Here is a 25,735-nt window from a genome sequence, read left to right as displayed (position 1 = left end):
ATTGTTGTTGTCATGTTCCTCAGCAGGGTCAGGGCTCCAGATCCAGACTGAGATCCAGGGTTCTCAGTCACAGATGTGTCATGTTGACAGGTGGATGCTGCCCCCTGCTGGATTTGGGGGATGACAGCGACTCACTTCCTGGTCCTCATTCTGTGGAGCTGAAAGGGTCCATGGCGTTAGATGACCTGTGGAGGTCTCAGGTGAACTGGACCTGGACTCTGCTCTGGTTTTCACAGCTGTACTGTCCAACATCTGGAATGAAGCTGATGATGATACAGATGATCAGGTTTATATTTATTGTCACCATCTGATGTAGGAGCTCGGTGAATGTGTGTTGTCTAAAGAATTTGGTGTGTAGAGCTGATGGTTGAGCTATGAACCGTTCCTCTGCTCCTCTGCTGCTGCCATGAGGACCATCAGAGCAACAGCAGCTTCTTGTCTGCCTCCAGTTCAATCATCAAACTACACTTCACACACATCCACACACACATCTGGGGTGTGTTAATAATCAGGAGGAGGAGACTCCATGACCCCTCCCTCATAATGCACCAAGTGGTCCTATTATTTATCACAGCACAGGTTCCTAATAAAGTGAACATTGCTGTCCCAGCTGACTCTGGCCATCCTGACCAAAGAATGCAGGATGACGTTCATCCCCTCACCATGACAACATCACACCCAGGGGCCCCGGGACCCCAGAATCTTAAACCCACCGCCCTGTCTCCTTTAGAGTCCACATCATCATCAAAAGGCCTCTTTTGAGGTCCGGATTCACTCTCTGCATTAGGAGTCCAAACACAGAGTCTGAAGAACATAGACCAAAAGAACCAGAATCCCGAGAACTGATCAACAGGAACAGATCCTGTTCCTGTACTCCGAGTCCTGTGCCTAGTCTTCCTGCTGGCTCCGGTCCAGGATCAATGTGCATCAGTCCAGAGATGAGCTTTAGTGGTCCTTGTGGTCCAGGAGGCTCCACTGAGGCCTGAGAGACACACATGATGAGGAGGAAACTGAAAATAAAAACTGATTCATGGAGTCATTAAAACTGAACTAGTTTTACAAACAGAAGGAGGAAGTGAAATGTTCTAGTTATTGATCATCGATTCATTCATCTGGACTCTAGAGCATCAGACAGAGACATTGTCTGATAACCATGCCCACCAGATCATAATTTCCCATGAGTCAACTGGAGGCCGATGTCATATCCTGTCTGGTGAGCGCTGTTCTTCGGGGAAACAGGAAAACCAGTTTGTAAACACACACTGACCATTTCCTGTCCCACAGAGAACCAGTTACCAAAGTATGTGGCGAGCCGAATGTTTGATTTCTACGAAGTCCATTCAAATACTGTCCACATATTTTTAAAGGCAAGTCAACACCAAGAAACAGGATTTCAGTTTGTTTTCTAAATAATTCATCATTAAAAGAAGTTGTTTGAAACAATACAAAACTTTATTGATCAGGTGGTGAAAAATTTAGCATGTGCTTCCTTGTTGTCTCAGTTCCAGGAAACTGAGCTGAGTCCAGTTCTAAACCAGATCTGGATCCAGATGTTTCAAACTGACACATCTGGAAAAAAATGTAATAAACTTTTCTGTTTCTTTCTGTTAGGTTTGAGTCATTTTGGAGACAACAACTTCATCAGTAACGATCCTGTGACCAATCTGAGCTCCGCCGCCTCATGTTGCTGTCTTATTGGCTGTGAAGGAAACCTAGCCATCTTTATTTTTCATCAGCATCTTCTCTGAGCGTGTCTTTGAGCGTTTCTTCAGGCAGCATTTCACTGCCACCACAACAACCACCACCAGTAAAACCAGCACCGCCACAACAACCAGAACTGGAACCAGAATCCCCGACAGCAAGCTGTTGTTGTCAGTCTCAGTGTCAGCGCAGGCCGCTGAGCCTTCATCGTAGTGCTTTCCATTCTCATCAGAGCAGACACACCTATAGGAGCCCAGGGTATTCAGACAGGTGAACCTGCAGGAGTTACCAGGGCTACATTCATCAACGTCCACACAGTTTCCAAAAGCGTCTTTCTGGAAGCCGCCAGCACACAACTGACAGATGGCAGTCAAGTTAGCAGGGGAGTCGTCCAGGAAACGCCACACAGCAGGATTTCCCCAGCAGTGGAGCTGCAGCTGGATGCCTGACCAGCAGGTCACCTGGATCCTGCTGCTATTGACAGCATCCAGAGTGAGGAATCGAACCTCAGGTGTAACAGGGTGGACACACGAACGTGATCCCAGTGTTGTTCCAGAGCCAAGTCCAGGTGCAGCAGGTTCAGTGGTGTTTTTGTCTTTAGTCCATCCTGCTTGCTGGTCCTTCAGTTTGCAGATGAACTTGTAACTGTTTTTGCAGGGGACTGCTAAAAGACCCCATTTGGTCACCACAGACTGATTAAACTCCACCTGTAGAGCAGCACAGCGAGTTGTTGTGCACGTCTTCTGTGGATCCCCCAGCCAGCGGTCCACCTGTGACTCTTGGCTGCCGTCCTCCGTCCACCTGAATCCCCGGAGCGGCAGATCCAGGACCACACACTCACTCTTGGCTTTCCTCAACCCAACCCAAAAGGTTAATTGCCTCTGAGGTGGCACCGACATGGAGATGAGTCTGAGGATTTCAGCAGCCTGCTGTTCAGTAGCGAGGGTGGTGAGGACACCGGGAGAACAGTCCTCCATTGCCTTGTCGAAGGGCAGCATGGTGTGCTGGATGGTGTAATTTTGAGGTGGGACCACGTCAGCGAACACTTTTCCAGATAGAATGAAGATCCAAAGGTAAATCCAACAGGAGCTGAACCAAGGCGCCATGTTTTCTGATTCCTTCCTCTTTAATGATGATGATGTCACTCTGTCAGAAATGAACGCGTTGGCAAGAAAAAAAAGTTTGATTATAAAAGCAAAGGAAACTATCAACAATCTGAGCACTGGCAGACTTTCTAACAGTGTGTCAAGAAATTAATTCTCAATCAGTCTGATTGTTGTGATAAACTGCAGCACTGTGAGGAAGAGTCCTCAGGAGGACACGAGGAAGTGCCCTCAAGTTTCCATCTGATGAGAAAACGACAGAAATTTGGATTGAATGAGTTATCTTACCTTCCATTTGACGAACACAAAGTCCTTCTGCTCTTTCGGCTCCAGGACCTAATTGTTTTGACTCTCAGTCTTGACTTTCCCAGTTTCTGCTGGTTTTCCTCCAGAGTGGGTCTGCCAACAGACTGACCACCTCCCCCAGAACAGGAAGTTTGTTGAGTCTTGATATGGTGAGCTGGTTTCCTCCAGAAAAAGACTGAAAGGAAACTTCACTGCTAAGGGCAGATTCTGATATTTGGACCAAACTGGATTCTGAGTTTGATGTTTTTTAGATGAAGATCAGATAAAGGTTTGGTTGTATACATGAAGGAGACAGCTGTCGAGCAGTTTTACAGAATACAATAAATAATAATAATTTTACCAAATTAATACATAAATTTTTTACAAATTAAATTAATACACTTCTTCTGGTTTCAGGGGTCCCTGTGGTTTAGGATCAATAACATAAGATTAAGGTCTTAAACATATTATTGAAGTCATTCAAGGTATTCCAGGAGAAAACTCCAGGTCCAAAAGAAGTCCTTAACAAATGTGAATCTTGATAAAGGGGCTTTGATTTCAGATTTCTCACTTCTTCCAGACACACACACACTTCCTTCCAGTATTTGTGTCTGAACAAATGGTGGACATGGAGGAGATTTGTTGTCACTGTGATACTTATGCATCCTGGCGAGGAAGTGTTTAAAGAATGACAGGAAGTCAAAGGTCACGGCAGGCGGAGCTACAAATGATGGACTATGTGTGTGTTGAAGCCAGACTAACTGGTGTCACTGAACACAGAACAAGTAGAGGCCAGGACTGGTGATGGGGACTGAGGTATAAAACCACTGCAGAGAACCCCTGCAACTGCCCCAAAGGGAACGAAAAGGTGGCAAATCATCAGATAGGGCAGATGGGACCTGCTGAAGGTGCTAGTCCAGGTCTCATTGAGGACAAAGACCAAGACCAGGACCAGGACCCCATATTTTACTGATGACATCAGTCTACTTCCCTTCTTTTTGTTCCTCTGTTTGTTCAGCTGGGGGACAGTCATCACCATGGCAACTGAGACAAGGAGGAGAATCGTTCTCATGGCAACAGAGTCAGGAAGTGAATCCAGTCTGCCAGTGGAGTCAGTGGAAAGAAGAAGTGATGGACCATGAGAACAGAGACTGAGACTCTATCACATTTGTGATACACAACAGTTTTATTAGAAATATGAACAAAAAGACACACCTGGTTTTTAGTGTCAATATCAACACAACAATACACACAACTGTTGCTGCAGAGCCGACAACGGAGACCAGGTTCCTATCACACTGTGGTCTGGGTCAGACAGGATGTTCAGGTGAACACAGACTCCCGATTGGCTGCTGACATGTAACAGCAACGATGGAAAACCAGGCAGCAATGCAAGAAAAAACAGTAAACATGATGCAGGAAGGTGGAGACGGGTTGGAACAGGTAGGAAAAGGTGGGGACAGGTGGAGACAGGCGGAGAGAGGTGGGGACAGGTAGGGACAGGTGGGGACAAGCAGGGACAGGTGGAGACAGGTGAACTCAGGCAGCACTGGAGACAGCCAGCTTCTTCAGGTGATCCATGAAGACCTGCAAGCTGACGTCATCCGTCAGGATGGGAGCTCCAGACTCCTGCAAACAATAACAGGTGTGACATCCACACAGAGCCTGAATGCCTGCCACAGTGAGACTCTGCCCTTACCTGTCCCCAGGTGTACATGTTGTTGTGGGTCTGTGAGGGGTTCACTTTGGAGAGCAGGAAACGAGCCTGGACAAAATTAACAGTCAATTAACAGCTTCTGTCTTGATGGAACTGTGTCTAACAAAAATATTTACAGGTTCACCATTTTATACACAGAGGGACACTAAACGCAGTGTGCCAGTGTGTATTGGACAGTGTCTGTTGTGTGTGTCTCACCTGGCTGCCTCCGTGCTCTGTGTCGATGTACCTCGGCATAGGGAAGCGAGTGTGCAGCAGCTCCTGAGCATCGTCCACTGGAGCCTGAAGAAGATGTCTGAAGTTTTCATACTCTGGCATTTCCTGATAACCGGACTTCCTCCACTGAGCCACCGTCTGCATTGGGACACCGCCATGGTGTGTTAGTGTGTGTGTGAGTCAGTCTGTGTGTGTGTGTGTGTGTGTGTGTGTGTGTGTGTGTGCGTGCGTGTGTGTGTGTATACCTCTCCATGGTAGATCAGGATCTGGAAGAAAGTGTCCATCAGCAGGATTCGATCCGGCAGGATACTGCTGCTGTCCAACAGAACGGGCTGTAACACACACAGATACTGAAGGAGCTGCTGTGATTGGTGCCACTGAAAGAATGTGTGTGTGTGCGTGTGTGTGCGTGTTCCACCTCGGGGGGGCCGTTGAAGGAGTAGGCGTAGAGAACCGGCTGGATCATGATGAGCGCCTGCGTCAGGTCCTGTCTGTTGAACTGATGTCTGTAATAAGAACTTTCATCTGGACTGTTGTTGAAGACCTGAAGGAACGGAGAACGTCTGAGGTGGAACATGAACTGAAACAAAGAGGAAACAGGAAGGAACACATAAATAAACACAGTCTGGCTGTTTGTGTTGGCAGTTACAGAGTTAGCTACAGCACCTGAGGGTACAGGGAGAAGGTCTCAGAGAACCTGAAGGAGTTCGGATCATCTTTGTGATAATCTCCAAATTTCTGACACTGAAGAGAAACAGATGTTAGAGATCAGGCAGCTAGAGAAACAGAGTCCGGATGTGAGTCCTGATCCCGGTTATCATACCAGTCTGATAAGCTGTCGGTCCAACCACCTCAGAACATCTGGTCCCTCCTCAGTCTCCGCACGGTACACCGCCAACCTCGCCATCAAGATGGCTGCTGCCTCCTGATCAAAGGACGCTGCAATGCTCTGAATCTGAGTCTGAGCATCTGCCCAGCTGGGGGGCAGAATACAGGAGAAGTTCTGTATCAGGACACCATCCAGCCTCAGACATCACAGAGCATCACAGATTAAACGTCTGTATACTTTGTGTGTCTGTGTGTGCTGGCTCACTTCCTGGCGATCGTGGTCACTCTGATCCGTCTCTGCCCTGATGAATGTTGGTACTGAGTGACGAACTGGATTGCTCCTCGGCCGCCCTGGGGGATCGGAGCGTTGTGCTGTCAAACGACATAGAAGAATTGGTGATCAATAATCAGCTTTTAGGTTTCCTGCCAAAGATCATTAGCCCCACAAACACCCTGCACACCTGCATATTTACCTGAGTAGACCTGTTTAACCTGAATATACCTGTGTATACCGCTGCTTGCGTGTTTATTGTATTTCCTCCAGCAGCTGGTTAGCGCTGTCGCCCCATACTAAAAAGGTTGCAGGTTTGGTTCCAGGCCTGGGTCCTTTCTGTGCGGAGTTTACATGTTCCCTGTGTCTGCGTGGGTTTCCTCCCTCCGTCCAAAGACATCATGTTTGGGTTAACTGGTGACTCTGAATTGTCTGTAGGTCTGAGTGTGAGTGGTTGTTGGTCTCTGTGTGTCTTTATGTGTTGGCCCTTTGATGGACTGGTGACCCGGAACGTTGGCTGGGATTGGCTTCAGCACCCCCCCGTGACACGGAAACGGAAAAGTGGTGGAAGATGGATGGATGGATGGATGTCTTTCCTCCCGCCCCCACCCCTCATAACATATGTTATTTATACCTGTATGTACCTGAGTTGTGTTGAACTGTATACCTGTGTAGCTGCTATAGCAATCTGAATGAATCTGAGCCATGCAACTGAAATAAAACATTAAACAGACTGAAGGTCAGAGTCCTGCACTCTGATTGGCTGCTTCATACCCGACCCCGCAATAATCTGAGGCTGAACAGCAGCAAGCATGATGATGATGATTACACACCTGTGCACCTGTTATTACCTGAGTCACACACACACACACACACACACACACAGGATATTGTACGTTCAATTGTGTTGACTTACAGCAGATAACTGTCTGTGTGTGTGTTTCCTCTCATCATCGTCTCAGCAGGTGACTGACAGGTGCACCACAACAAGCCTCTGGAGACACTCAGAGTCAGAAGGGCACACCTGGTTCAGTCGTTCTTAGGCTCAGAGCTGATCAGACTCTGTTGGTCTCAGATCAGTCTGACTTATTCTGTTTCGATCATCAGGTTTAACCTTTGACCTTTGGAGGATGTGAGACTTGTCAGAGAACTGAAGTGAACTGATATGGATTCTTTCACCAGGGTTAAGATCTGGATTAGTTTGAGTGGGAGGAGTCTCTGCTTGCTGTGATCGATAACACCCTGACGGCTCCTGGATCGTGGGGGGACTTTCTTGGACCAGGATCTGACTCAGAGCTCGAATCTCAGCTGATCCCTGAATGTTGTGTTTTTCTGTGTGTTCAGGCTCCGTCACCGTGACTCATCACAAAGTTAATGACATCACTGTGGTAAGAGATCGCTCTACCAGCTCAGCAGGATTTATAGTTTCTATCTTGTCTGGACTCAGAGAAGGTCTGAGGTTCTGTTAGAGTCCAGGTCTTCAAGAACTGGATTTAAACTGAGCCCAGAACAGCAGAAAGGTGGAGAGACGACATTGTGTCCAGGTGAAGGTGTGATGGACACTCACGACTCCAAAACGGTGTATTATGTGTGTATGAGACAAATCAGTAATTTTTCTGTGATGTCACTTCCTGTTTGTATCCAGCCCTTCCTCTGGCCCTGGAGGTTACCAGCCACCATGCAGCCAATTTGGTTGTGATCACGTGACTCAGACCTTTGTTCACATGATCACATCCGGTCAGACTGTGTTCAGCTCATCGTACGTGGTTCCTGCTCTGTGATATAATCAGTGACCTCCAGTGAAGATGGTGGACCCTGTGAGGGCAATGTACGCTGCTCTGATGGTTCTGTCCAGCACAGCGTCTGTCTGTGGGAACCTCCTCCTCCTGCTGGTGCTTTTCCTCAACAAGGAGCTGTGGTCCGACACCCTGGGTCTCACTCTGAGCTCCAGCCTCAGCGACCTGGCCCTTGGACTCGCCACCATCCCCCTCGGGGCCCATAACAGCCTGTCTCCGGCCTCCAGGTACCTGAGCTCAGGGATCTTCTGTCAGGGCAGCGGGTTCATCTTCCTCCTTCTGCAGACTTCCTCCATTCACTCGCTCACCTGGGTGACTGTGGACAGGTTCACTGAAATCTGCTTCGCCCTCAGCTATAGCAGCATCTGGACATCCGGGCGCAGCCGGGCGGTGCTGCTCCTGGTCTGGGTGTTCTGTGTGGTGAATGCTGCCCTCCCGCTGCTGGGCTTTGGCAAATATATCTACAGTGAGCCCCGGTTCCTCTGCTGGCCGAGCTTCACGCCTGATTTCAGGTTCTCTGTGTCGCTATGGATGACGTTGGGCATTGTGGTGCCTATCATCACCATGTGTTCTCTGTATGGATACATGGTCTATGTGGCCAGGAAACAGGCCCGCAGGGGCACCTTCATGTGCAATGAGCTGCACTGTTTCTACGTTCCTGCCAACAATTACCTGAAGAGCTCCATTGTGATGGTCACCACCTCAGGTGAGTTTGTTCTCTGTTCTGATTGGTTCATGAGCAAAGTGTCCAAACTAAATTCAAACTTAAATGGAGATTAAATTCAGGGATTCTTTTAAGATCTGACGGTTCTGGTTGAGCCTCAGGTGAGTGTACAAGGAATCAGTGAACGGCTGCAGGCTGGCAGAGGACAACAGTTATAAACTGAACCGATGAACGGATGTTGACTTGCCATAAACTTCAATGCAAACAGCAGAATCAAGGGTAACTGTAACCATGGCAACAATGGTGAAAAGCTGAAACTTGAGCAGCTGAGAGTCTCTGAGGATCAGGATCCATTTTACCTTCAAGACTCTGGCTGTCTCTCATCAAGGGGGCTCAGTAATTCTGCTTTTCTCAGGCTGTCTGTTCGTCCTGTCCTGGTCCTGGACCCTGTTTCACTGTCCTGTCTCACTCTCAGGCTGTCTGCTGGTCTGCTGGCTTCCTTACATCTCAGTTTGTTTGTATGAGACCTTCAGCGGTCAACAGAGTCCCGCTGTGAGCGCCGCCCTCTCTATCTGGTTGGTTCTGACCAGCTCCGCCCTCAACCCCTGGCTCACCTGCCTGATGCAGACGTGAGTGACATTTGCCACAGGTCCAGGTGTGATGTTGTGTGATGTAAATAACTGTCTGTGCCTGTTACCAGACGCTACAGGGCGGCGGTGCGACGGAGTGTCAGCAGGCTTATTCAGAGGTTCCCCTGTTCTCAGGTGCCTTTTGAGTCACAGAGCTCGGCCTTCCACCTGCACACGACCAATCGCATTCATATGACGTCAGCTCTTCCGCCATTATCACCGAAAACTGCCACGCCGACATCACCGTGACCATCACTACGTGGTCATCATCAGCGTCTTTAGAGATGTCAGGGCTCCAGGCTGACTGATAACAGAGAGACTGGACTCTACCAACTCAGGAGGACTGTGGAGACCTGGAGACTGTTACATCCCATCTGTACTGACCTCCAGGACTCATGATGTCACCAGGCGAATGAATCCCAACAGCTGTGACATGTCTTCCAGCTGAGTTTGTGTTGACCAGATGCATAGCGACATACTTTTTAATTCTTATAAGTGCATATGTTTGATTTTATGAATACATTAACTGGACTTTTATTATTGTCATCCTGCTTCACTGAAGATTTATTTTTGAGTTTTAATGTCTTTATTTTAGTCATTAACAGACAGACCTGCAGTATAGCTGAAGCAGTGACTGTGTTTTCATAAAACACACTCTAAACCTCCATCCGACGCTAGGTTGATGCTAGCATGTTCCTCACATATGACTCGCCATCTTGACTACAGAGCAGGGAGCAAATATCATGCAAATTCATCCAGAAGGAGGTGGCACAGATGGCACAGATGGTGTCTTAATGTCAACACAAAATTAATTTTTTAGAACAATGAATTGGAGTTTGGGCCAAAAGCTGGAAGTGGCAGACAGTTGCTGAAAAACAGTGGCACCTAAGATCCTGCTTGGTTGCTATTTGATAAAACAAGAAGAACCTTCGCCATCATTGTTTCTGGTGACTGCACTACAGGAGTAATTGATCTGAGACAACACAAACTTGATTAAATGAATTCATGTGTATGCAGTGAGCTTCAGAGAAGCGTAGTGACGGAGCAGATCTGGAACAGTGAAGGTCTCTCAACCAACCAACCATCATGAAACTAACTAATCTCTAATGACACACCTTAAACACACTCAACACTGTCGACCATTTCTCTCTCTCACACACACACACACACACACACACACACACACCAATGAAGGCTGATGGGAGGAAGTGATCTAATGTCAATGTTGTTCTTTCATCTGTCACATTAAAATCTGTTTCATCTCAGTTGGAGATTTTTTTTGTTGACCTGCAGTTTGGTGTTCTCAGGGATTCAGCAGCATCACACTGATGTCAGACTGTCTAAAGGTCAGAGGTCAGAGGTTAGGAGTTCATACCTGGTTGACAACCTCAAAGTAAAGAGCCAGTGTGGTGCAGGGATCCAAACCACACACTTTCCACTGACATGTGCCTCCAGTACCGATCTCCTGTAACACACGATGAAGCACACCTGTGAACCCCACACTCAAAGGTCAAAGGTCAGCTGTATTCCACTGGTTACATACATTCTCAGAGACGCAGGGTCCTTTAGCATTCAGAGACACGCAAGGTCCGATTGCTCCAGATACTTTGATTTCCCTGGACGTCTGAAAGAAGAGCACAGCTGTTTATTCACAGGGACTTGTGAGCTGGGGGCGTGGCCTATGTGTCCTCAATGTTTATTGGTAATACCTTGACCTCCAGCGTGGCGGCAAAGGCCATCTTAAAGGATCCCTGTACATCTTTGGTGAAAACCCTCTGGAAGGTTTGTTTGAACAGAGACGTGTTGAAGGAGTCTGCCATCACCATGTAGCCTCTATAGACAGACAACAGATACACACATCAACGATAACACTGCATTAAGTGATGACACATTGCAACAACAAACAACAACATGATAATGACATACTGCAAAAACAACACACAACAGTGAGACACTGTAACAACACAAAACAACACAGTGCAACAACATGGAACAACTCCACTCCTCAGTACCCGGTGTAGTTGGCGCAGCATTTCATCTCCAGCAGTCCAGTCTGATCCAGAGCGCAGGCGTAGATGTCGATGATGTGACCATTTGTAGATGCTCTGTTCGCCAGAGACTCGTAATGCTACAACACACACACACACACACACACACACACTGATGATGGCGACCTCTGACCTCTCTGTGGTTTGTAGAGATGATGTTTTCGCTCACCTTGATGGCTTTCTTCATGAACTTGGCATTGTCCTTCTCGATGTCGTGCCAGGACCTTATGGGGGTCTTCAGTTCATCTCCCACCACCATCCCAGGGCCTTGTGTTGCCGGGCCACCGATGAATGTCATGATGCGAGCGCCGGTGTTGGGAAATGTGCACTGTGGGTAAAAAAATCTCTGGTGAGATTCTGTAAGGGCGTCTGTCTGAAGCCCGCTGCTGTTGAAGATCCCCCCTCACCTCCAACAGACCAACTGCGATGGACATGGCGACACCCAACGAACGCAGAGGTCTCTTCCCCTGAGTGACGGGCCAAGGGTCCCGTTGCAGCTCCCCCAGCAGGTCGGTCAGGTTCATGTCGATCTTTTGCACCGGCTGCAGGAACCTGCAGTCAGACCACAGTTCAGGTTCTGGACTTCAAGAAACTCCAGCCCTGTTTGTGTGTTTGGGTGGGGAGTGGGGGGCAGGTGGAGGGGTGGTGTACCTGTTGGATAGAGGCTGCTGGGCTGTCTGAGGACCTCGTCCCTGGGGGGCCGAGGGTTTGGTGAGACCCAGCATCTCCTATAAGTCACAGATTGACGACTGTTGTTAGCTTTAACACATCCATCAAATGTGACATCACAGCCCCTTACCTGGTGATTGGTCAGTGGTGTGCAGGTGAAAAAGGTCTGATCCATTACCTGCAGCTGCTTGGCATTCAGGTCCTTGGTCCCCCTAAAGACGTAGCTCTTGGAGATCCCTTCGCAGCCAAGCTCGTGAACCTGGACCATGCGTCCAAAAGTGATGAGTCCAACCAGTGCGGTCGGCGGCAGCAGAGACAGGGACATCTGCAGAGACTCCTTCAGAGCCTGCAGGTCTTCGTCTTCCATACAGGTGTCCACCACATACAGGAAAACCAGGGGCATCTGGGGGCCCCGCTGAGGACAGAAACCAGACCAGATTACACACCTGATAATGCCTCCCCAGCCATGCGCCCGTGCCCTTACCTGTTCCCACCTGTCCAAATCCACCCCCCATCTCTACACATGTACACAATTGTCCTCAGCTTTCCCCATCTGTCAAAAGGTGTCCCCATCTGTAAAAGAGTCTTACCTGGACTACATATTCGATGGTGGAGAACTGAGGGAGTAGCTCAGCAGGTTGGTTCACCTCAGAAATACCAGCATAGGATGGAGGAAACTGAAACACAACAGACACACATGGAACAAAGTGTCAAACATTAATTTTTCTTTGACCAACAAACACGACAGAACATCTCAGGTAGACTGTACCTGGTTTCTCTGGTAGCAGAAATTACAGGCCCACAGCTTCGCTCTGTAGTCCACCTGGCTGAAACACACAGTTGAGAGTCAGGAAGTAAAAGTTTATACAGCAGCTTTAAAAAAAAAAGAAAAAAAAAGAACACCACAAAGTGTTTCACAATAACCACAAAGGTACTAACAGACATAAAAACAGAGAATCCCATTAAAACAGACAATTTAATTTAGTTATTGCTTTTATTGATATGAGATATTTATAATAAAGCACAGATGTCAGTATATACAACAATAATAAAGTCTTTTCTGGTTCTGATTCTACATGAAATAGGCAACACAGGTCTAAAAAGATGTCTTCAATCGCCTTTTAAAGAATGTCCAAAGTCCTCCAGACAGGTATGAGCTGACAGATAGGTGACGGACGGATAGGTGTGAGGAGACAGACATGACAGAAATCAAATTAAATCAAATCAGATTTATTTATATTGCGCTAAATCATAACTATGTTACATCAATGCACTTTACATATAGAGCAGGTCTAGACCAAAAAAAGGGGACAGACAGGTGATATGCCTACCAGAGGGGGTTCAGTACGGCTCGGCAGGTGGCCCGGCTGCAGAGAACTGGTTCGTACTGGATCGGAGGCAGGTCTGGTCTCTCCTTCAGCAGAGTGAACAGAGCTGCCACTGGAACCACCATCCGGGTCGCCTCCAGCCTGCTGGACGGCCAAACGTTCCAGCTGAAGCGGACGCCGTCACGCTCCTCATTTTGAGCAATGTACTCAGGAAAGGTTGCCATGGCAATGCAGGGACCCGGGGAGGGGGTGAGACACACTGTGACAGGGGACAACCAGACAATATTAGTTATTCACCATCACACACTTCTGACAGCCTATTGATCAGCTCCAGTCCAATCAGCCACATGGCGGCGCTGTGTTGATTTGTTGAGAAGCCACGCCCTTCAGACCCCGAATGGACTCCATCAATGACCTTTTGTGAACTTTCAGCGACACGTGATCAGACCCCTTAGTGTGACGTCGTGTCTGGGTTACATCAACGACAAATATTGGCTCAGATTGATAAAGCACAGATACAGAAAATCGTCATTCCCGCCGCCGTCAGACTTTAAAGCTTGCTGAACTTTAGATGGTCCGGAACAGCAGAACTAAAGAGGGATTCTGGTTCTGACCCAACCAATCACAGCTGATCAGCGATGACGTCACTCAGCAAAACATTTAAAGTCTAGCCGGACAAACACAGCTGTTACGTCAGCAGGTACCCTGACAGTCCTCTGGTCCAGATACCTGTCCACCTCACCTGGACCCGGACCTCCCCTGCTCCCCTGAGTTCGGGCTGCAGGGTCAGCCAACAGCGTCAGACTCCGCAGGTCACTGACGTCACACAGGTGACAGGTCCAGGACCGACAGAGCCCAGCTGAAACCCGGGCCGCTCGGGTCCAGGTGAGACTGTGTGTGAAGGCAACTCAGACTTACCGCCGCCGCTGCTCTGCACTGACAACGAAGCAAAACAACATGGCGGCGCTCCGGCGCCACGTCAGAGCGCAGAGAGGCGGGACAAGAAGACGGCACACTCCGACAGATATTCACCGACCACAGCCTGAGTACTGAGTTCTGAGCTGACGCCACGATGTGCCCCAGTAAAAACGAGTGATGTCACGAATCTCAGGGAGATCAAAATGACAATGAAAAATTAAAAGAAACAGCGACGAATACGAAAATAAACCGGGTGAACAACACTGGCCACATCCGACTGAAACATCATGATAATGAACGATCTTTGCTGCTGTTCCACCCACAAAGAAACATTTCACTGAAATACTAAGATGGGGATGGACCCCCCCATAAAATATCATCATCTTCTGTCTGGATGATGAAGGACCAGAGACCCTCAGCTCACTGTTATATCATACATATGAATATTACACTTAAAGCTTAAAGGTGCTCTTAGGAAGGACACACCCCCTTCTGGTCACATCTTTTCCTCCTTTACATCAGATCTTGTTTGGGAACAGTTCCAACTGAATCCAGATCGCCTGGACTGGGTGGAGGTTTAGGACTGATGAAGAGTCAGGTGTGTGATTAAGGAAAATAATGACTCAGCACCTTTAAAATCAGCAATACAAATGTTTATTATATGACAAAAATACTGTCACTAATATTGTCATCATCATCATCATCATCTGCTCGTCCAATCAGGACTGGCTCTGCTCTGTGTAAATCTTATACATAAACATCTTATACAGAATTAAATTAACAATCTTCCTCCCTGTTAACGGAGCACTCATCATCACCTCCATGGTCATCCAAGTGTTCCAGGTGGAAATCAGCTGAAGGTCCAACTCGTCTCCATCTGAAGCAGCTACTCCTTTAAATTATCACTTTTCTTCTTCTGGTGGTTTTTAAAAGCAGCGAAGGACAAACACCCTTTTATTTGTCTTTCTACACTTCCTCCATCCATTCCTGTCTGGAGGTGGAGTTTCAACTTCTTATGTTTTAAGGCATTTGATTGGTTGGCAATCACATGTTGTTGAATCCCATCATGCCTTTCATGTTTCCTGCAGCTCCCTGCTGAAACTGACGCATCATGGACTGAAGACCTGCCATTCCACCTGAAAGACAAACACAGGACTGTCAAGACCTGACGCCAACACTGAAGACCAAGTGAATCCTGGGAGGTCCGTTTCCCAGATGCAGGGGTTTGGTCTCACCCATGTGGTGCAGGACTCTGGGGTCCATCATCTTGGCCATCTGTTGGTTCAGTTTGGCCATTTGAGACGGGTTCACATTCTTGGACATGTCTCCTCCTGAAAACAGAAACACTGTCAGCTCTTCTTTTACTGTCGACATACCTGCGGTCTAGTCAGAGCGCTGCCTCCAGTCTCACCTTTGAACAGGCCCTTGATACCCCCCATCTTTTTCACCATCTGGGCAAACTTGGTGTACTGAGTCAGCAGCTCCTGGACGTCCCTGGTGGCGACCCCTGACCCGCGGGCAACTCTCTGGATCCTGTTGGGCTGTTTACTGAACAGCTTGGCCCCATCCTTACTGTCCAACTCTGAATCAGAGAGACCAGAGAAAACGATCAGACGAGGCAGTCCAGAAGAAACAAAGGCACCAGAGAGACCTGTCAGACCAGAGAGTCTGTGTGTGCGTTTTTTGTGTGTTACCCTGGTCATTCATGCTGTCCATGATTGTCATCAGTTTTTTCAATCTGGACATTGATTCTTGTTCATTTCCTTTACTCATGAAGTCTGTCCCGAAGCCTGGGATCATTCCCTAAACACAACATAGACACACAACAGTGCAATCAGATACACACTCAATCCAAGTCCAGAGATGCAAACCTGAATCTTTAAGTCTCATAGTCCAGTGACTAAAATCAAGTCTACATGTCCAGGTGTGTCTCAGTCAGATGTATTTACCATGATCTGTCCAAAGGGTCCCATCTTCATGATGTTCTGGAACTGCTCATACATATCTCTGAGGGTGAACTGACCTGGAGGTCAGAAGTCTAAGGTCAGCCATCATTCCCACAATGCACTGCATGTTTTCCTAATGAAAGGGTAGTTTCTCACCATGTTTGAGTTTGTCTATCAGCTCCTCGTTGTCGTCCAGTTTGAGCTCGTTCACTCTGTCGATCAGTCCTTCGATGTCTCCCATCCCTGATAGAAAGAGGAGGAGTTACTGAAGGTTTCCATGTCAACACTCAAGACAACATGCGATCAGAAGATGTCTCCTCAATATGGCAGAAATAAAACTGGTTAAGGTCCAGAGGCCAGGTTTCAGCTCATTGTCATCATCAGTTCTTTTGTCCAATTGTATCTGAGTTGTTTCAGTTGTTTCCACCTGTGACGAGCAGGCGTCAGTGAATCTGACCTATGTCAGATGAAGATGATTACCAAGAAGTTTGCTGATGAAGGGCTGAGTCTTAAAGGGCTCAAAGTCATCGATGTGTTCTCCTGTCCCGATGAAGATGATGGGACTCCTTGTGGCCGCCACACTAACAACACAAGAAGAAGGATATAAACACATAGTCGCCCATCACAACCTGGTGACATCATAGTCCAGCAGAGGATGATGGTCTTACGCGCTCAGCGCTCCCCCTCCTTTGGCATGCCCATCCAATTTGGTGACGATTACTGATGCCACGTCCACTTTGTCTTTGAAGGCTTTGGCCTGAGACTCACAGGCCTGACCAATCGATGCATCCATTACATATACAATGTTGTCTGGTTGCTATGGAACCGCCAGCAGAAACATCCCTTTAAACCTGTCATGATGTGTTCAAATACATCACTACAGACCTGGTGTATTCCAAGAACTCACCACAGCATTGGAGACTTGTAACATTTCTTCAAACAGGGAGTCCTCCTGTTTGTGTCGTCCACTTGTGTCCACAATGATGATCTCAAAGTTCTCAGCTTTGAACTTCTCAACACCCTCGGAGGCAATGACCACCGGGTCCATCTCTGTGTAACTGACCGGGACACACAAGTTAACATCCAGAACAAAGCAAGGGGCACTCTGTGTGAACTGACAGGTCACTCACCTGCCATAGAAAGGGATTCTGGCTTTGGTGGCGTTTTGTTTCAGTTGATCGAAGGCACCTGTAGGAGAAAAGGAGGTTCAGGTGCTGAGACCTTTTACAGAGTTGAGGCAGCAGCTGAAACAGAAACACTGAACCATCACTGAAGATAAAATTTGTTTAACTGTCGGTGGACATGAGTCAGAAGAGGTGGAGATGACACAGTGAACTAAAACTGGATCACAGTATGAACATTTCAGTCAGGACAAGGACTGGTGATGTGTTCAATGTCACAACCTTACCCCTATAGATTTGAATCTACAGAATACGTTGGATTAGTACAAAGTGATGAGTAGTAGGTAGCCTGGTGGCATTTACCAGCTCTGAAGGTGTCAGCACAGATCAGACAGGTCTTCCAGCCTTTCCTCTGGTAGTAGTAAGCCAGCTGCAGCAAACACAGCAGAGTGAGATCAAACAGACAGCAGAGGTTAGGGTTAGGCTTTCACATGCCACTGATAGGATGATTTCTCAGGTGTGACTCACCTTGGAGCAGGTTGTAGTTTTCCCACTGCCCTGAAGACCAACAAACATGATGACATTGTTCTTCCCTTTGGTTGGAGTCCAGGCCTTCACTCCGGGGTCCACCAGCTACAGTACATGCAATATACACAAGGTAAAAGATATATACAAAGAACACACAAGATGCACACACTGTCAGTTTCTGTTGTGCTGTCACCTACAGTTTAAAGTTTTTTTGGTAGAGAAAGAAAGTAAAATATTTTTCTTTCAGTCTCATTATTGAACTTCTTGACTCTTCCAGGTTTACTCCGTGCCTGGTGATCTGACCTTTACAAGCTCCTTGAAGACAGCATGTTGGATCATTCTCCTCTTATTCAGACCCGAGGCCATCTCTTCCAGATCTATGGCAGACCTGCAAGGACAGAAACCATAATTCAGTTACCACTACTGGTCTGAGCCGAACCAGGAATCAGGTTTGGATTCAGAATTAGGACTCACTTGACATTTTCTCTCAACTGTTTGACCAGTTTGATGTTGACATCAGCCTCCAGCAGAGCAGCACACACCTCCTTTAACATGGCGTTCAACACCTGGAAAGCATACCATCGCAGACACATACACACCATCACACATCCATTCTTCTCTCACGACTGCTCCTGAGATGTGCACTGACATTATGCATTTTACCTGCACTCTCTAATAACAACCTGTCTTATCGTTGACTAACAATGTATATATTATATATAATATAATACATTACATTATATTACCTCTTCGTTGATGATGGTGGCATTGCTGAGGGACCTCAGCGCTGAGGTGATCTTCCTCCCCAGGTCGGCCAACACCATGATGACAGTTTGAACTGAAGACAGAAGAACAGATAAGTTAACCAGAGATCAGTAACACTTTAGCACCCAGTCTGCCCCTGGAAGCACCAGCTTACTTTGTACGTGTGTGACAACAGGAGCTGAGGAGGAAATCCCTCAGACTGAGCTGCTCACTTCCTGTAGAGACAGGAGACCAATAAGAACCTTCAGAAACACACCAGTGGTCTCAGGTCCTTCCTCCTTGACGTTCAACTGGTCACCTGATACCCTCACCAGGTGAGAGGTGACGTCAGAGTGAGGACGTAATTTTTCAAATCGCACAGGATTGTTTTGAAACAAACGGCGTCACACAGTGTGACGTTTAATTTCTTTTTAAGCTAAATTAGTGATCGGCCGCCTGCTGAACAACAGTCACAATACTGATATCGAACCCGGTCCGGTCCTCCAGCGTCGGGCCGAGCACTGGCCTCGGCTGAACCGGTTTGTTTTCAGCCTAAGTTTAGACTTAACGTGTTCTGTTCGACCAAACCGTCCGACCCTCCGATCGGAGTACATTATCGATTTCTTCTTTGAAGGTGATCGGGTTTTAACCGACAGCATCTACGACGCTAACATTAGCTTAGCGGTTAGTCATTAGCTCAGTTACCTGCTAGCTCAGTTAGCTGTTGGCTTAGTTAGGGGCCGCAGAGCTGTTGACACAAATCCCGTTTTTACCGTCTTTTGGTGACTTTAATCGGCCCGCAGAAGAAAGTCTCAGTGGAGCGTCATCCAAGCCAGACCGGAAACAGTGTTTCTTCTTCTGTTTCATGGCTCAGACGGGCCCCGGCAGGTCCGCCCCCTGCAGGACAGACAGCTCACTGCATTTCCAGAATGAACTGTCCCGTATTCATGTCAACGTTTCCAATTCCAACATTTCCCACTCATCACCTTGTAGACAGACCAATTAATGATTTATCTGGGAACTTGTGTGTTTGTGTCTGTTGCTATGACAACAGCTCTAGGTAAATTTCAAACCAGAGAATCTGCACTATGTCAGGACGATGATGATGGTGAACTGGGTCAATCTGACAACACTTCTTCTGACAACATCTGATTTTATTACAGAAAAATAAAACAAGTCATTAGTGCTTCCCGATGTGACCGGAGCAGGTCTCCCTTTGGCCCTCCAAGAGGGTGATGGCAAGGTATCAAAGGTCGTCACTCTGCAAGCTGCTCCTGACTTCCTTCCACTGAAGAACTGGATTGGACCGACTCTGCACCTCTGTCACCTGAGCCAGCAGCTGGGCAAGAGATGTGTTCTGAAACAGAGAGAGAGACTCAGCGCCTGCAGTCTGATCAAAAAGATGACCAATAATCAATATTGTGAACATAGATAAAGAGGATACATCTGCTGTGACTGATTATTGATTCCTTTCCAGAAAAACATTGTATGAGTCTAAGATCTGACACAGGATCAGTTCTATGTCAATGAAACTCTGACATTAGGCACCAGAACCAGGGCTAGGTCTTGGCTCAGGACCAGGACTTTAAACACCATGTTAAGCAAATTTGTACACAATGAAACTAAATGCCTCTTGCTGTTCCTGCTCAATATCAGGGGACAAACCAGCAGTGTGAGCTGGTCTCTGGTGCTGATGCAGCTGTGGACCGAGTCCAGCTTCCTCTCCAGGGTCTGAATGAAGTCCAACAGCATCTTCACCACCTCTACCACAAACCTGCAATACAGCACAGACCATCTGAGTCTGGACTCCGCATGCAGAGTCCTGGTGCTACTCCAAAGAGACTAAAGCTATGTGGTTTTCTGTTCGAGGTGAGAATGTGTTTTTTTTAATTTGACACTGAAACCAGATTCATGACTGCTGCTCGTATCTGTTAGATCTGGATCGTGAACCTGAACTATCTGCTTCTGGATCGTCAACAGTGATCATTTTGTTGCCAGTGCTTTATTCATGGATGTGAGACAGCGGCTGCCATGGAGACAGTTTCTACCTGTGCAGATGAGCCTGGACAGGTAGGTTTGTGTGACCAGGTGATGTCATCAGCCGCTGTCTCAGAATGTTCTGGTCCTTAAGGAGCCTCTGCAGGTGACCACAGAGCACCTGCAGCATCTGGAACCGTCGACCTGGGGTGGGGTGGGGTGGGGTCATTTCATCCACATAAACTGTGTGTGTCCATCTGTGTAAATTACTCACTGAGGTGAAGAGTGTGTGTGACATCAGCTCCTTCCTTCTCTACTTGCAGGAGCTCGATCTTCAGCTTCAGCTGCAACAAAATGTACATCAGCATGTCAGCACAACAAAGATCACATTGACAACACCGCAGAGATCTGGACAACCGAGCCCACTGTGGTGGACTCATCACGAATGACCATGCAACAAATGTCAGCACCTTCATTATTTCAAGGTAAAAGTTAGAAAAAACGGGAAGTGAAACCGGACCTCCTCCAACAGTCTTTGCATGCTGATTTGCTGTGCAACCTCATGTAGGTGAGAGGAGAAGGTGGGGCTCTGATTGGAGGAGGTGGAGTCTATTTCCTCCTGGAGACAGGTAAAGAAACAGAACATGAGGCTCTCAGGTCGTCGACGCCCTTCCCCAACCACACCGTGACGTCATCACCTGACCTGACAGATAGCTCCTCTGGAGACACATCTTGACAAAAGGACAGCAGCTGGACTCACTGAGAACAGATCCCACTGCTGCATCTGAAACACAGACACATTATCAGCCCGCACTCAGGACCAGGATCCCGACCGGACTCACACGATCCCCGGTCCCGGAGTTGTTGTCATGGTTCCGACCCGGTTCACGGACCTGTTGATCTTCCTTGTTTGCGTCTTACCGTTCGAACCGAAGACTCGTCGGCGACCCCGGTTCCGCTGCCAGGAGCCCGCCAAACGTTGATTTCCGCCGTTTATTTCTTCTTCGTCTTCTAATTGGTTGGCAGCTCAGCAGCGCTTTCGGAGGGCGGGAGGACGCACTGTTGTTGTTTGTTTATTATAATTGGTTCATTCATAATTTGACTAGTAGTTAATGATAGATAGATACTTTATTTATCCCAGACTGGGAAATTGCAGTGTAACAGCAGCATTACACATAGGGAATAAAATATACAACATGAATAATTAATAATAATTATATTAAATATAATTATTATACAAATAGATTATATTAATATATAACAAATAATTAATCCTATATGTAAACTTTGAACGTAATTTTGCACTCGGTACTGGCGTCAATATTATCGTCATCACGGTGGGAGTGGTCAAAGCAGTTCTACAATCTGAGAAGTGTGTGTGTGTGTGACATCAGCTCCTTTAGCTGCAGCTGCAACAAAACATATGTCAACATGTCACCTTGTCAACACGACAAAGATCACATTGACAACACTGCAGAGACCCGGACAACCGAGCCCACTGTGGTGGACTCATCACGAAAAAAAAATTCTACAATCTGGGACGTTATTGACGTGACACAGGTGTGACGTAAATCAGGGGTTCGAGTTCATGATGAGTCCTGTAAAGTATATTTATTTTAATATGTAAGATACAACAGAATATATCCGTTATTATGATTGTTTAGTTCTTATATTTTTCATCTTTTTTATTATTTTTTTGTATATTTTTCCAAGGTTTTTTTCCGAAGCCAAAAGGAAGTGACATGTTTCTCGCAGTGCTTCCTTTGAGACGCGTCATTGACCCGTTCAGTCTCCCTCATGGTGTCACCACCCACCGACACACACACACACACACACACACACACAGAGTGACTGCGAAGCGCCGTTAGCTTTGCGGTGAGTAAAACTGTTTCCGATGTGTTTTGTCGCAGCTAGCATATTAGCCTTAACGCTAACGCAGTGTAACACCGGGTCGAGCTCTCTCCGGTCACTTTAACGGGTCCGTTACCGGGTGTGGCTGTCGGAGGTCCGTCAGCTCGGTGCTGGGCCCAGCCGGCCCCGAGGAGCTAACGAGCTAACCGTTAGCAGACACACCGATTAGACTGTCAGCTAATCCACAGACCCGGACTGACGAGGACCACATCCCGTCCGAATATGACCTGTGACAGCGACACAGCGGGTGGAGTTTTCCGGCTGTAGGTCGACGGCAGAGGAGCATCTCGTCCCCCTGGGGGAGGAGGGGGGCAGTTAATACAGTCAATCCGTTAAAGGCTCACTTGGTACACATGGGGAACAGCGCGGTCAAGTCTCACCTGGAAACCTCCCAGAAGACTGGGGTGTTCCAGCTGACCGGGAAAGGTCTGCAGGAGGTGAGACTCACCTGTTCACAGCCCTGACGTCACTGACGTCACTGCTCCACACAGAAAAGTAGAAGGTGGTGATTTGATCAGTTTTAGTTGATCAGATTAATTTTTCTTTACTGACATAAAAACATCAAAACATACTGTAAATGTCCACAAATTAACAGACACCGACAGACACACTATAACTCAACAAAACAACTGAGGTCACAGTATTAGTGTCCCGTCTCTGCTCACCTGTGCAGGTGGATTGTGACTCAGCTTACACAGGAAATGAGTTGTGGCATTTTTTTACCAGCATCCCTGATGTGTCCCAGCGACTTGGTCATTTCGATTGATGTTGCTTCCTGCTCTTTGTGCTGTTGCTCTAGTTCCCAGAGGAGCTACAGAGACTCACCGGAAACTTGAGGACTGTGGATCTGTCTGGGAACAAAATCGAGGTTCTTCCTGCTGCAGTTGGAAACTTCCTGCAACTCAAGAGTCTGACTCTCAACTCCAACAGACTGAGTGAGTGCCTCTCCGCCAATCTGAGTATAATCTGCTCAGGTGACAGGGTACATCAGTTAACTCAGTCGGCCCTCAGTGTGAACAGCCCGGTGTGGTGCTGATCCTGCCTTCTCTGTCCTCAGCCAGTATTCCAAATGAGATTGGGAAGCTCAAGAAACTGGAGACCCTGAGTCTGAATGGGAACCGGATCCAGCAGCTGCCCCCCAGCTTGGGCCAACTTAGGGCGCTACGGACCCTCAGCTTGGTCGGGAACCAGATCTCAGAGTTCCCCTCTGGATTGGCAACCCTGCGACATCTGGATCTGTTGGACCTGTCCCGAAACCAGATTCAGAACGTCCCAGCAGGCGTATCTGAGCTGCAAGCTATCGAGATTAACCTCAACCAGAATCAGGTAATTCAGAACCAGGTCTCATGGTCCTTATCAGAGACCTGCTATGCTACCACCAGCAGCAGATGTGTCAGGAAGCAGATAAGACCAACTGTTTCTTCTCCTGCCTCTAGATCTCAGTGTTGTCAGCGGACGTTTCTCATTGTCCTCGTCTGAAGGTTCTTCGTCTGGAGGAGAACTGTCTGGAGCTGTCCTCCATTCCTTTGTCCATCCTCACCGACTCCCAAGTGTCTCTGTTTTCTGTGGAGGGAAACCTGTTTGAGGTGAAGAAGCTCAGGGACCTGGATGGATACGACAAGGTGAGACCACCTGTCTGCCAAATTGTTCTGTAGGAAATAATCTAAGATTATACATACATCATAGATAGTACCTGGCCTTGACTCTGGATTGTGTTCTGTTGTGTCCTTAGTACATGGAACGTTTCACAGCCACTAAGAAGAAGTTTGCCTGAAGATCATCAGTGATGAGTCAGTTGGAGGAATGGTTGGCTCAGACTCCGCCCCCCACAGCTACTTTTTCTTCTGGTGCGAAGAACCAAATGTAACAGCCAGCTCAGAACTCCCAACAGCGCCCCCTGTATGCAGGACCAGCAATGAGACCTGCTGCAGGTCTGAGGACAAATCACAGGACACAGGTGACGAGAGGATCACCTGGAAGAACAAAACACATTTAGATGAGAAAAAAAAAAGGACAGAGTGTAGCTGAAGTTTAAGAGAAGAGACTCAGGGAGGCACACTCACCTGTTTCTGTTCTCCGTGTTTGGTCCAGACAGCACCCTTGCACCCAGAGGTGCATTCAGATTGGTGTTTTGGGATTAGTTGGTCAGTTGTTCACAGACCTCCAGCGCCTCCTGTCTGACCATGACCTGGATATGATGATGAACTGTGTTGCGTTTTAATCACAGTTTGCTGACATGTTTTAGACCATTAACCCATTAAGCAGTTGTTATAATTATTAGTTAATGTTGTTTATCAAGAGTCAGAGTTTGTAACAGGTTGAAACATTAAGATATGTGCTTTACGGTCCTGTACAAAACAGTAAATTCTCCCATTAATTAGTTCATCGATGTACAGTTGTTTGTCTGTAGTGGACTCATCAACTCTTGTCTCGTGTGTGTGTGTGTGTGTGTGTGTTTGTGTTTGTGTGACAGAGTCCTGAGGGGTGAACTACGAAGACAGATAAGTGCCTTAGCGAGCTATGTTGAGCCTAAAGCCAGCTCTCTTTGAAGCTGTCTGTATCACCATGGTAACTGATGCTGCCAACATAACCTGGTCCAGTCCAGTTTTTGTTCCAACTTTCGGCTTAAAGTCGGCTGTAAAAAGAGCTGACTTCACTGATCATCCTCCCTGAACATGAGCCCACCGTTTGTAGAAGATCCGGTGGATTCTGGAGCTCTTCGGAGGGAGAGAGTTTTTCCAGACCGGAGTGATCTGTTGGTGTTTCTCAGCTGAGGGAAGATGCTACATGTGTAATCTTGTTGAACCAGATTTAAGTAATGGGACCAAATGAAGCCCTTACAGTACACACACAGTACACAGTACAGTGCATGTACAGTAAAACAGCCATCAGCAGCAGTTTTTCTCCCAATTAAAAAAAAAAACACCAATCACAGGATGTGTTTTATTATTTATTAAAGTTCTGGAAAAGGAAAAGTCATAAGTATAAAATGTCAATCATGCTTAGCAAAATATTTAATGAGCACGGCCATACTTCTTTTTTTTCACATCCTGCCTATGTGAGATAGGTCTCAGCAGAGACAGTGTGGGAAAAGGTACAGTAGCTAGGCCTAGGCTGTGTTTATGGCGATATTAAGGGAATGGGGAAATGTACTTATTTGCAAGAATACATATTTTAATTGGGAAGATTAGATCTAAACTGATCCAAATTGAAAAATCTGACTGGAAGGCAAACATCAATATCTTGAACATATTTGGCTATTAAATAGGCCTTAAAAAATGTTGGACTTATTTTATCTAGCTGGAACCTTAAGGCCTTTGAGAAAGTACACCTGA

The 25,735-nt window shown here is 47.3% G+C and overlaps 5 protein-coding genes across 9 annotated transcripts; 1 reads left to right on the top strand and 4 right to left on the bottom strand.

The window, feature by feature from the left end:
- Positions 1-1,438: 1,438 nt before the first annotated feature.
- clec14a (C-type lectin domain containing 14A) lies at positions 1,439-4,417 on the bottom strand. The gene is made up of 3 exons (XM_029493713.1): positions 4,305-4,417; positions 3,093-4,189; positions 1,439-2,847 (listed from the first exon to the last, which is right to left on the bottom strand). Exon 3 carries the CDS (start codon positions 2,805-2,807, stop codon positions 1,713-1,715), a length of 1,095 nt encoding a protein of 364 aa, XP_029349573.1. The 5' UTR covers positions 2,808-2,847; positions 3,093-4,189; positions 4,305-4,417; the 3' UTR covers positions 1,439-1,712.
- Positions 4,258-14,287, bottom strand: sec23a (Sec23 homolog A, coat complex II component). Of its 2 annotated transcripts, none has more exons than XM_029493711.1 (20): positions 14,174-14,287; positions 13,259-13,514; positions 12,697-12,754; positions 12,518-12,604; positions 12,106-12,342; positions 11,910-11,986; positions 11,666-11,810; positions 11,428-11,586; positions 11,223-11,338; positions 10,920-11,043; positions 10,754-10,834; positions 10,586-10,675; positions 6,116-6,222; positions 5,846-5,999; positions 5,689-5,766; positions 5,441-5,602; positions 5,268-5,354; positions 5,005-5,160; positions 4,789-4,854; positions 4,258-4,718 (listed from the first exon to the last, which is right to left on the bottom strand). In XM_029493711.1, exons 2-20 carry the CDS (start codon positions 13,477-13,479, stop codon positions 4,629-4,631), a joined length of 2,295 nt encoding a protein of 764 aa, XP_029349571.1. In that variant the 5' UTR covers positions 13,480-13,514; positions 14,174-14,287; the 3' UTR covers positions 4,258-4,628. The 2 variants fall into 2 exon arrangements, with proteins under 2 accessions (XP_029349571.1, XP_029349572.1); XM_029493712.1 differs by lacking the exon at positions 14,174-14,287 and adding an exon at positions 13,998-14,156.
- A 523-nt stretch (positions 14,288-14,810) lies between these two features.
- srp54 (signal recognition particle 54) lies at positions 14,811-19,510 on the bottom strand. 3 transcript variants are annotated; one of them, XM_029493942.1, is made up of 17 exons: positions 19,218-19,368; positions 18,688-18,748; positions 18,515-18,606; positions 18,243-18,334; positions 18,072-18,156; positions 17,769-17,873; positions 17,604-17,670; positions 17,250-17,307; positions 17,027-17,177; positions 16,788-16,936; positions 16,600-16,700; positions 16,276-16,362; positions 16,123-16,196; positions 15,868-15,976; positions 15,585-15,755; positions 15,409-15,504; positions 14,811-15,309 (listed from the first exon to the last, which is right to left on the bottom strand). In XM_029493942.1, exons 3-17 carry the CDS (start codon positions 18,590-18,592, stop codon positions 15,218-15,220), a joined length of 1,515 nt encoding a protein of 504 aa, XP_029349802.1. In that variant the 5' UTR covers positions 18,593-18,606; positions 18,688-18,748; positions 19,218-19,368; the 3' UTR covers positions 14,811-15,217. The 3 variants fall into 3 exon arrangements, with proteins under 3 accessions (XP_029349802.1, XP_029349803.1, XP_029349804.1); XM_029493943.1 differs by having other exon boundaries at positions 15,218-15,309; positions 19,286-19,384; XM_029493944.1 differs by lacking the exon at positions 18,688-18,748 and having other exon boundaries at positions 15,218-15,309; positions 19,218-19,510.
- Positions 19,511-19,648: 138 nt separating this feature from the next.
- On the bottom strand, positions 19,649-21,540 carry haus2 (HAUS augmin like complex subunit 2). Of its 2 annotated transcripts, none has more exons than XM_029493946.1 (7): positions 21,411-21,540; positions 21,193-21,273; positions 21,010-21,108; positions 20,764-20,833; positions 20,561-20,693; positions 20,178-20,286; positions 19,649-19,869 (listed from the first exon to the last, which is right to left on the bottom strand). In XM_029493946.1, the coding sequence occupies exons 2-7, from the start codon at positions 21,271-21,273 to the stop codon at positions 19,759-19,761; spliced, it is 603 nt and encodes a 200-aa protein (XP_029349806.1). In that variant the 5' UTR covers positions 21,411-21,540; the 3' UTR covers positions 19,649-19,758. The 2 variants fall into 2 exon arrangements, with proteins under 2 accessions (XP_029349806.1, XP_029349807.1); XM_029493947.1 differs by having other exon boundaries at positions 21,383-21,444.
- Positions 21,541-21,858: 318 nt separating this feature from the next.
- On the top strand, positions 21,859-24,785 carry lrrc57 (leucine rich repeat containing 57). Its single transcript, XM_029493945.1, has 5 exons — positions 21,859-22,837; positions 23,200-23,335; positions 23,458-23,726; positions 23,837-24,022; positions 24,133-24,785. Exons 1-5 carry the CDS (start codon positions 22,754-22,756, stop codon positions 24,172-24,174), a joined length of 717 nt encoding a protein of 238 aa, XP_029349805.1. The 5' UTR covers positions 21,859-22,753; the 3' UTR covers positions 24,175-24,785.
- Positions 24,786-25,735: the final 950 nt, after the last annotated feature.

The sequence above is a fragment of the Echeneis naucrates genome, chromosome 22, assembly GCF_900963305.1.
Source record: "Echeneis naucrates chromosome 22, fEcheNa1.1, whole genome shotgun sequence".
NCBI lineage: Eukaryota > Metazoa > Chordata > Actinopteri > Carangiformes > Echeneidae > Echeneis > Echeneis naucrates.
Note: the sequence above shows the minus strand (reverse complement) of the source record. Positions and strands in the feature narration are given on the sequence as shown.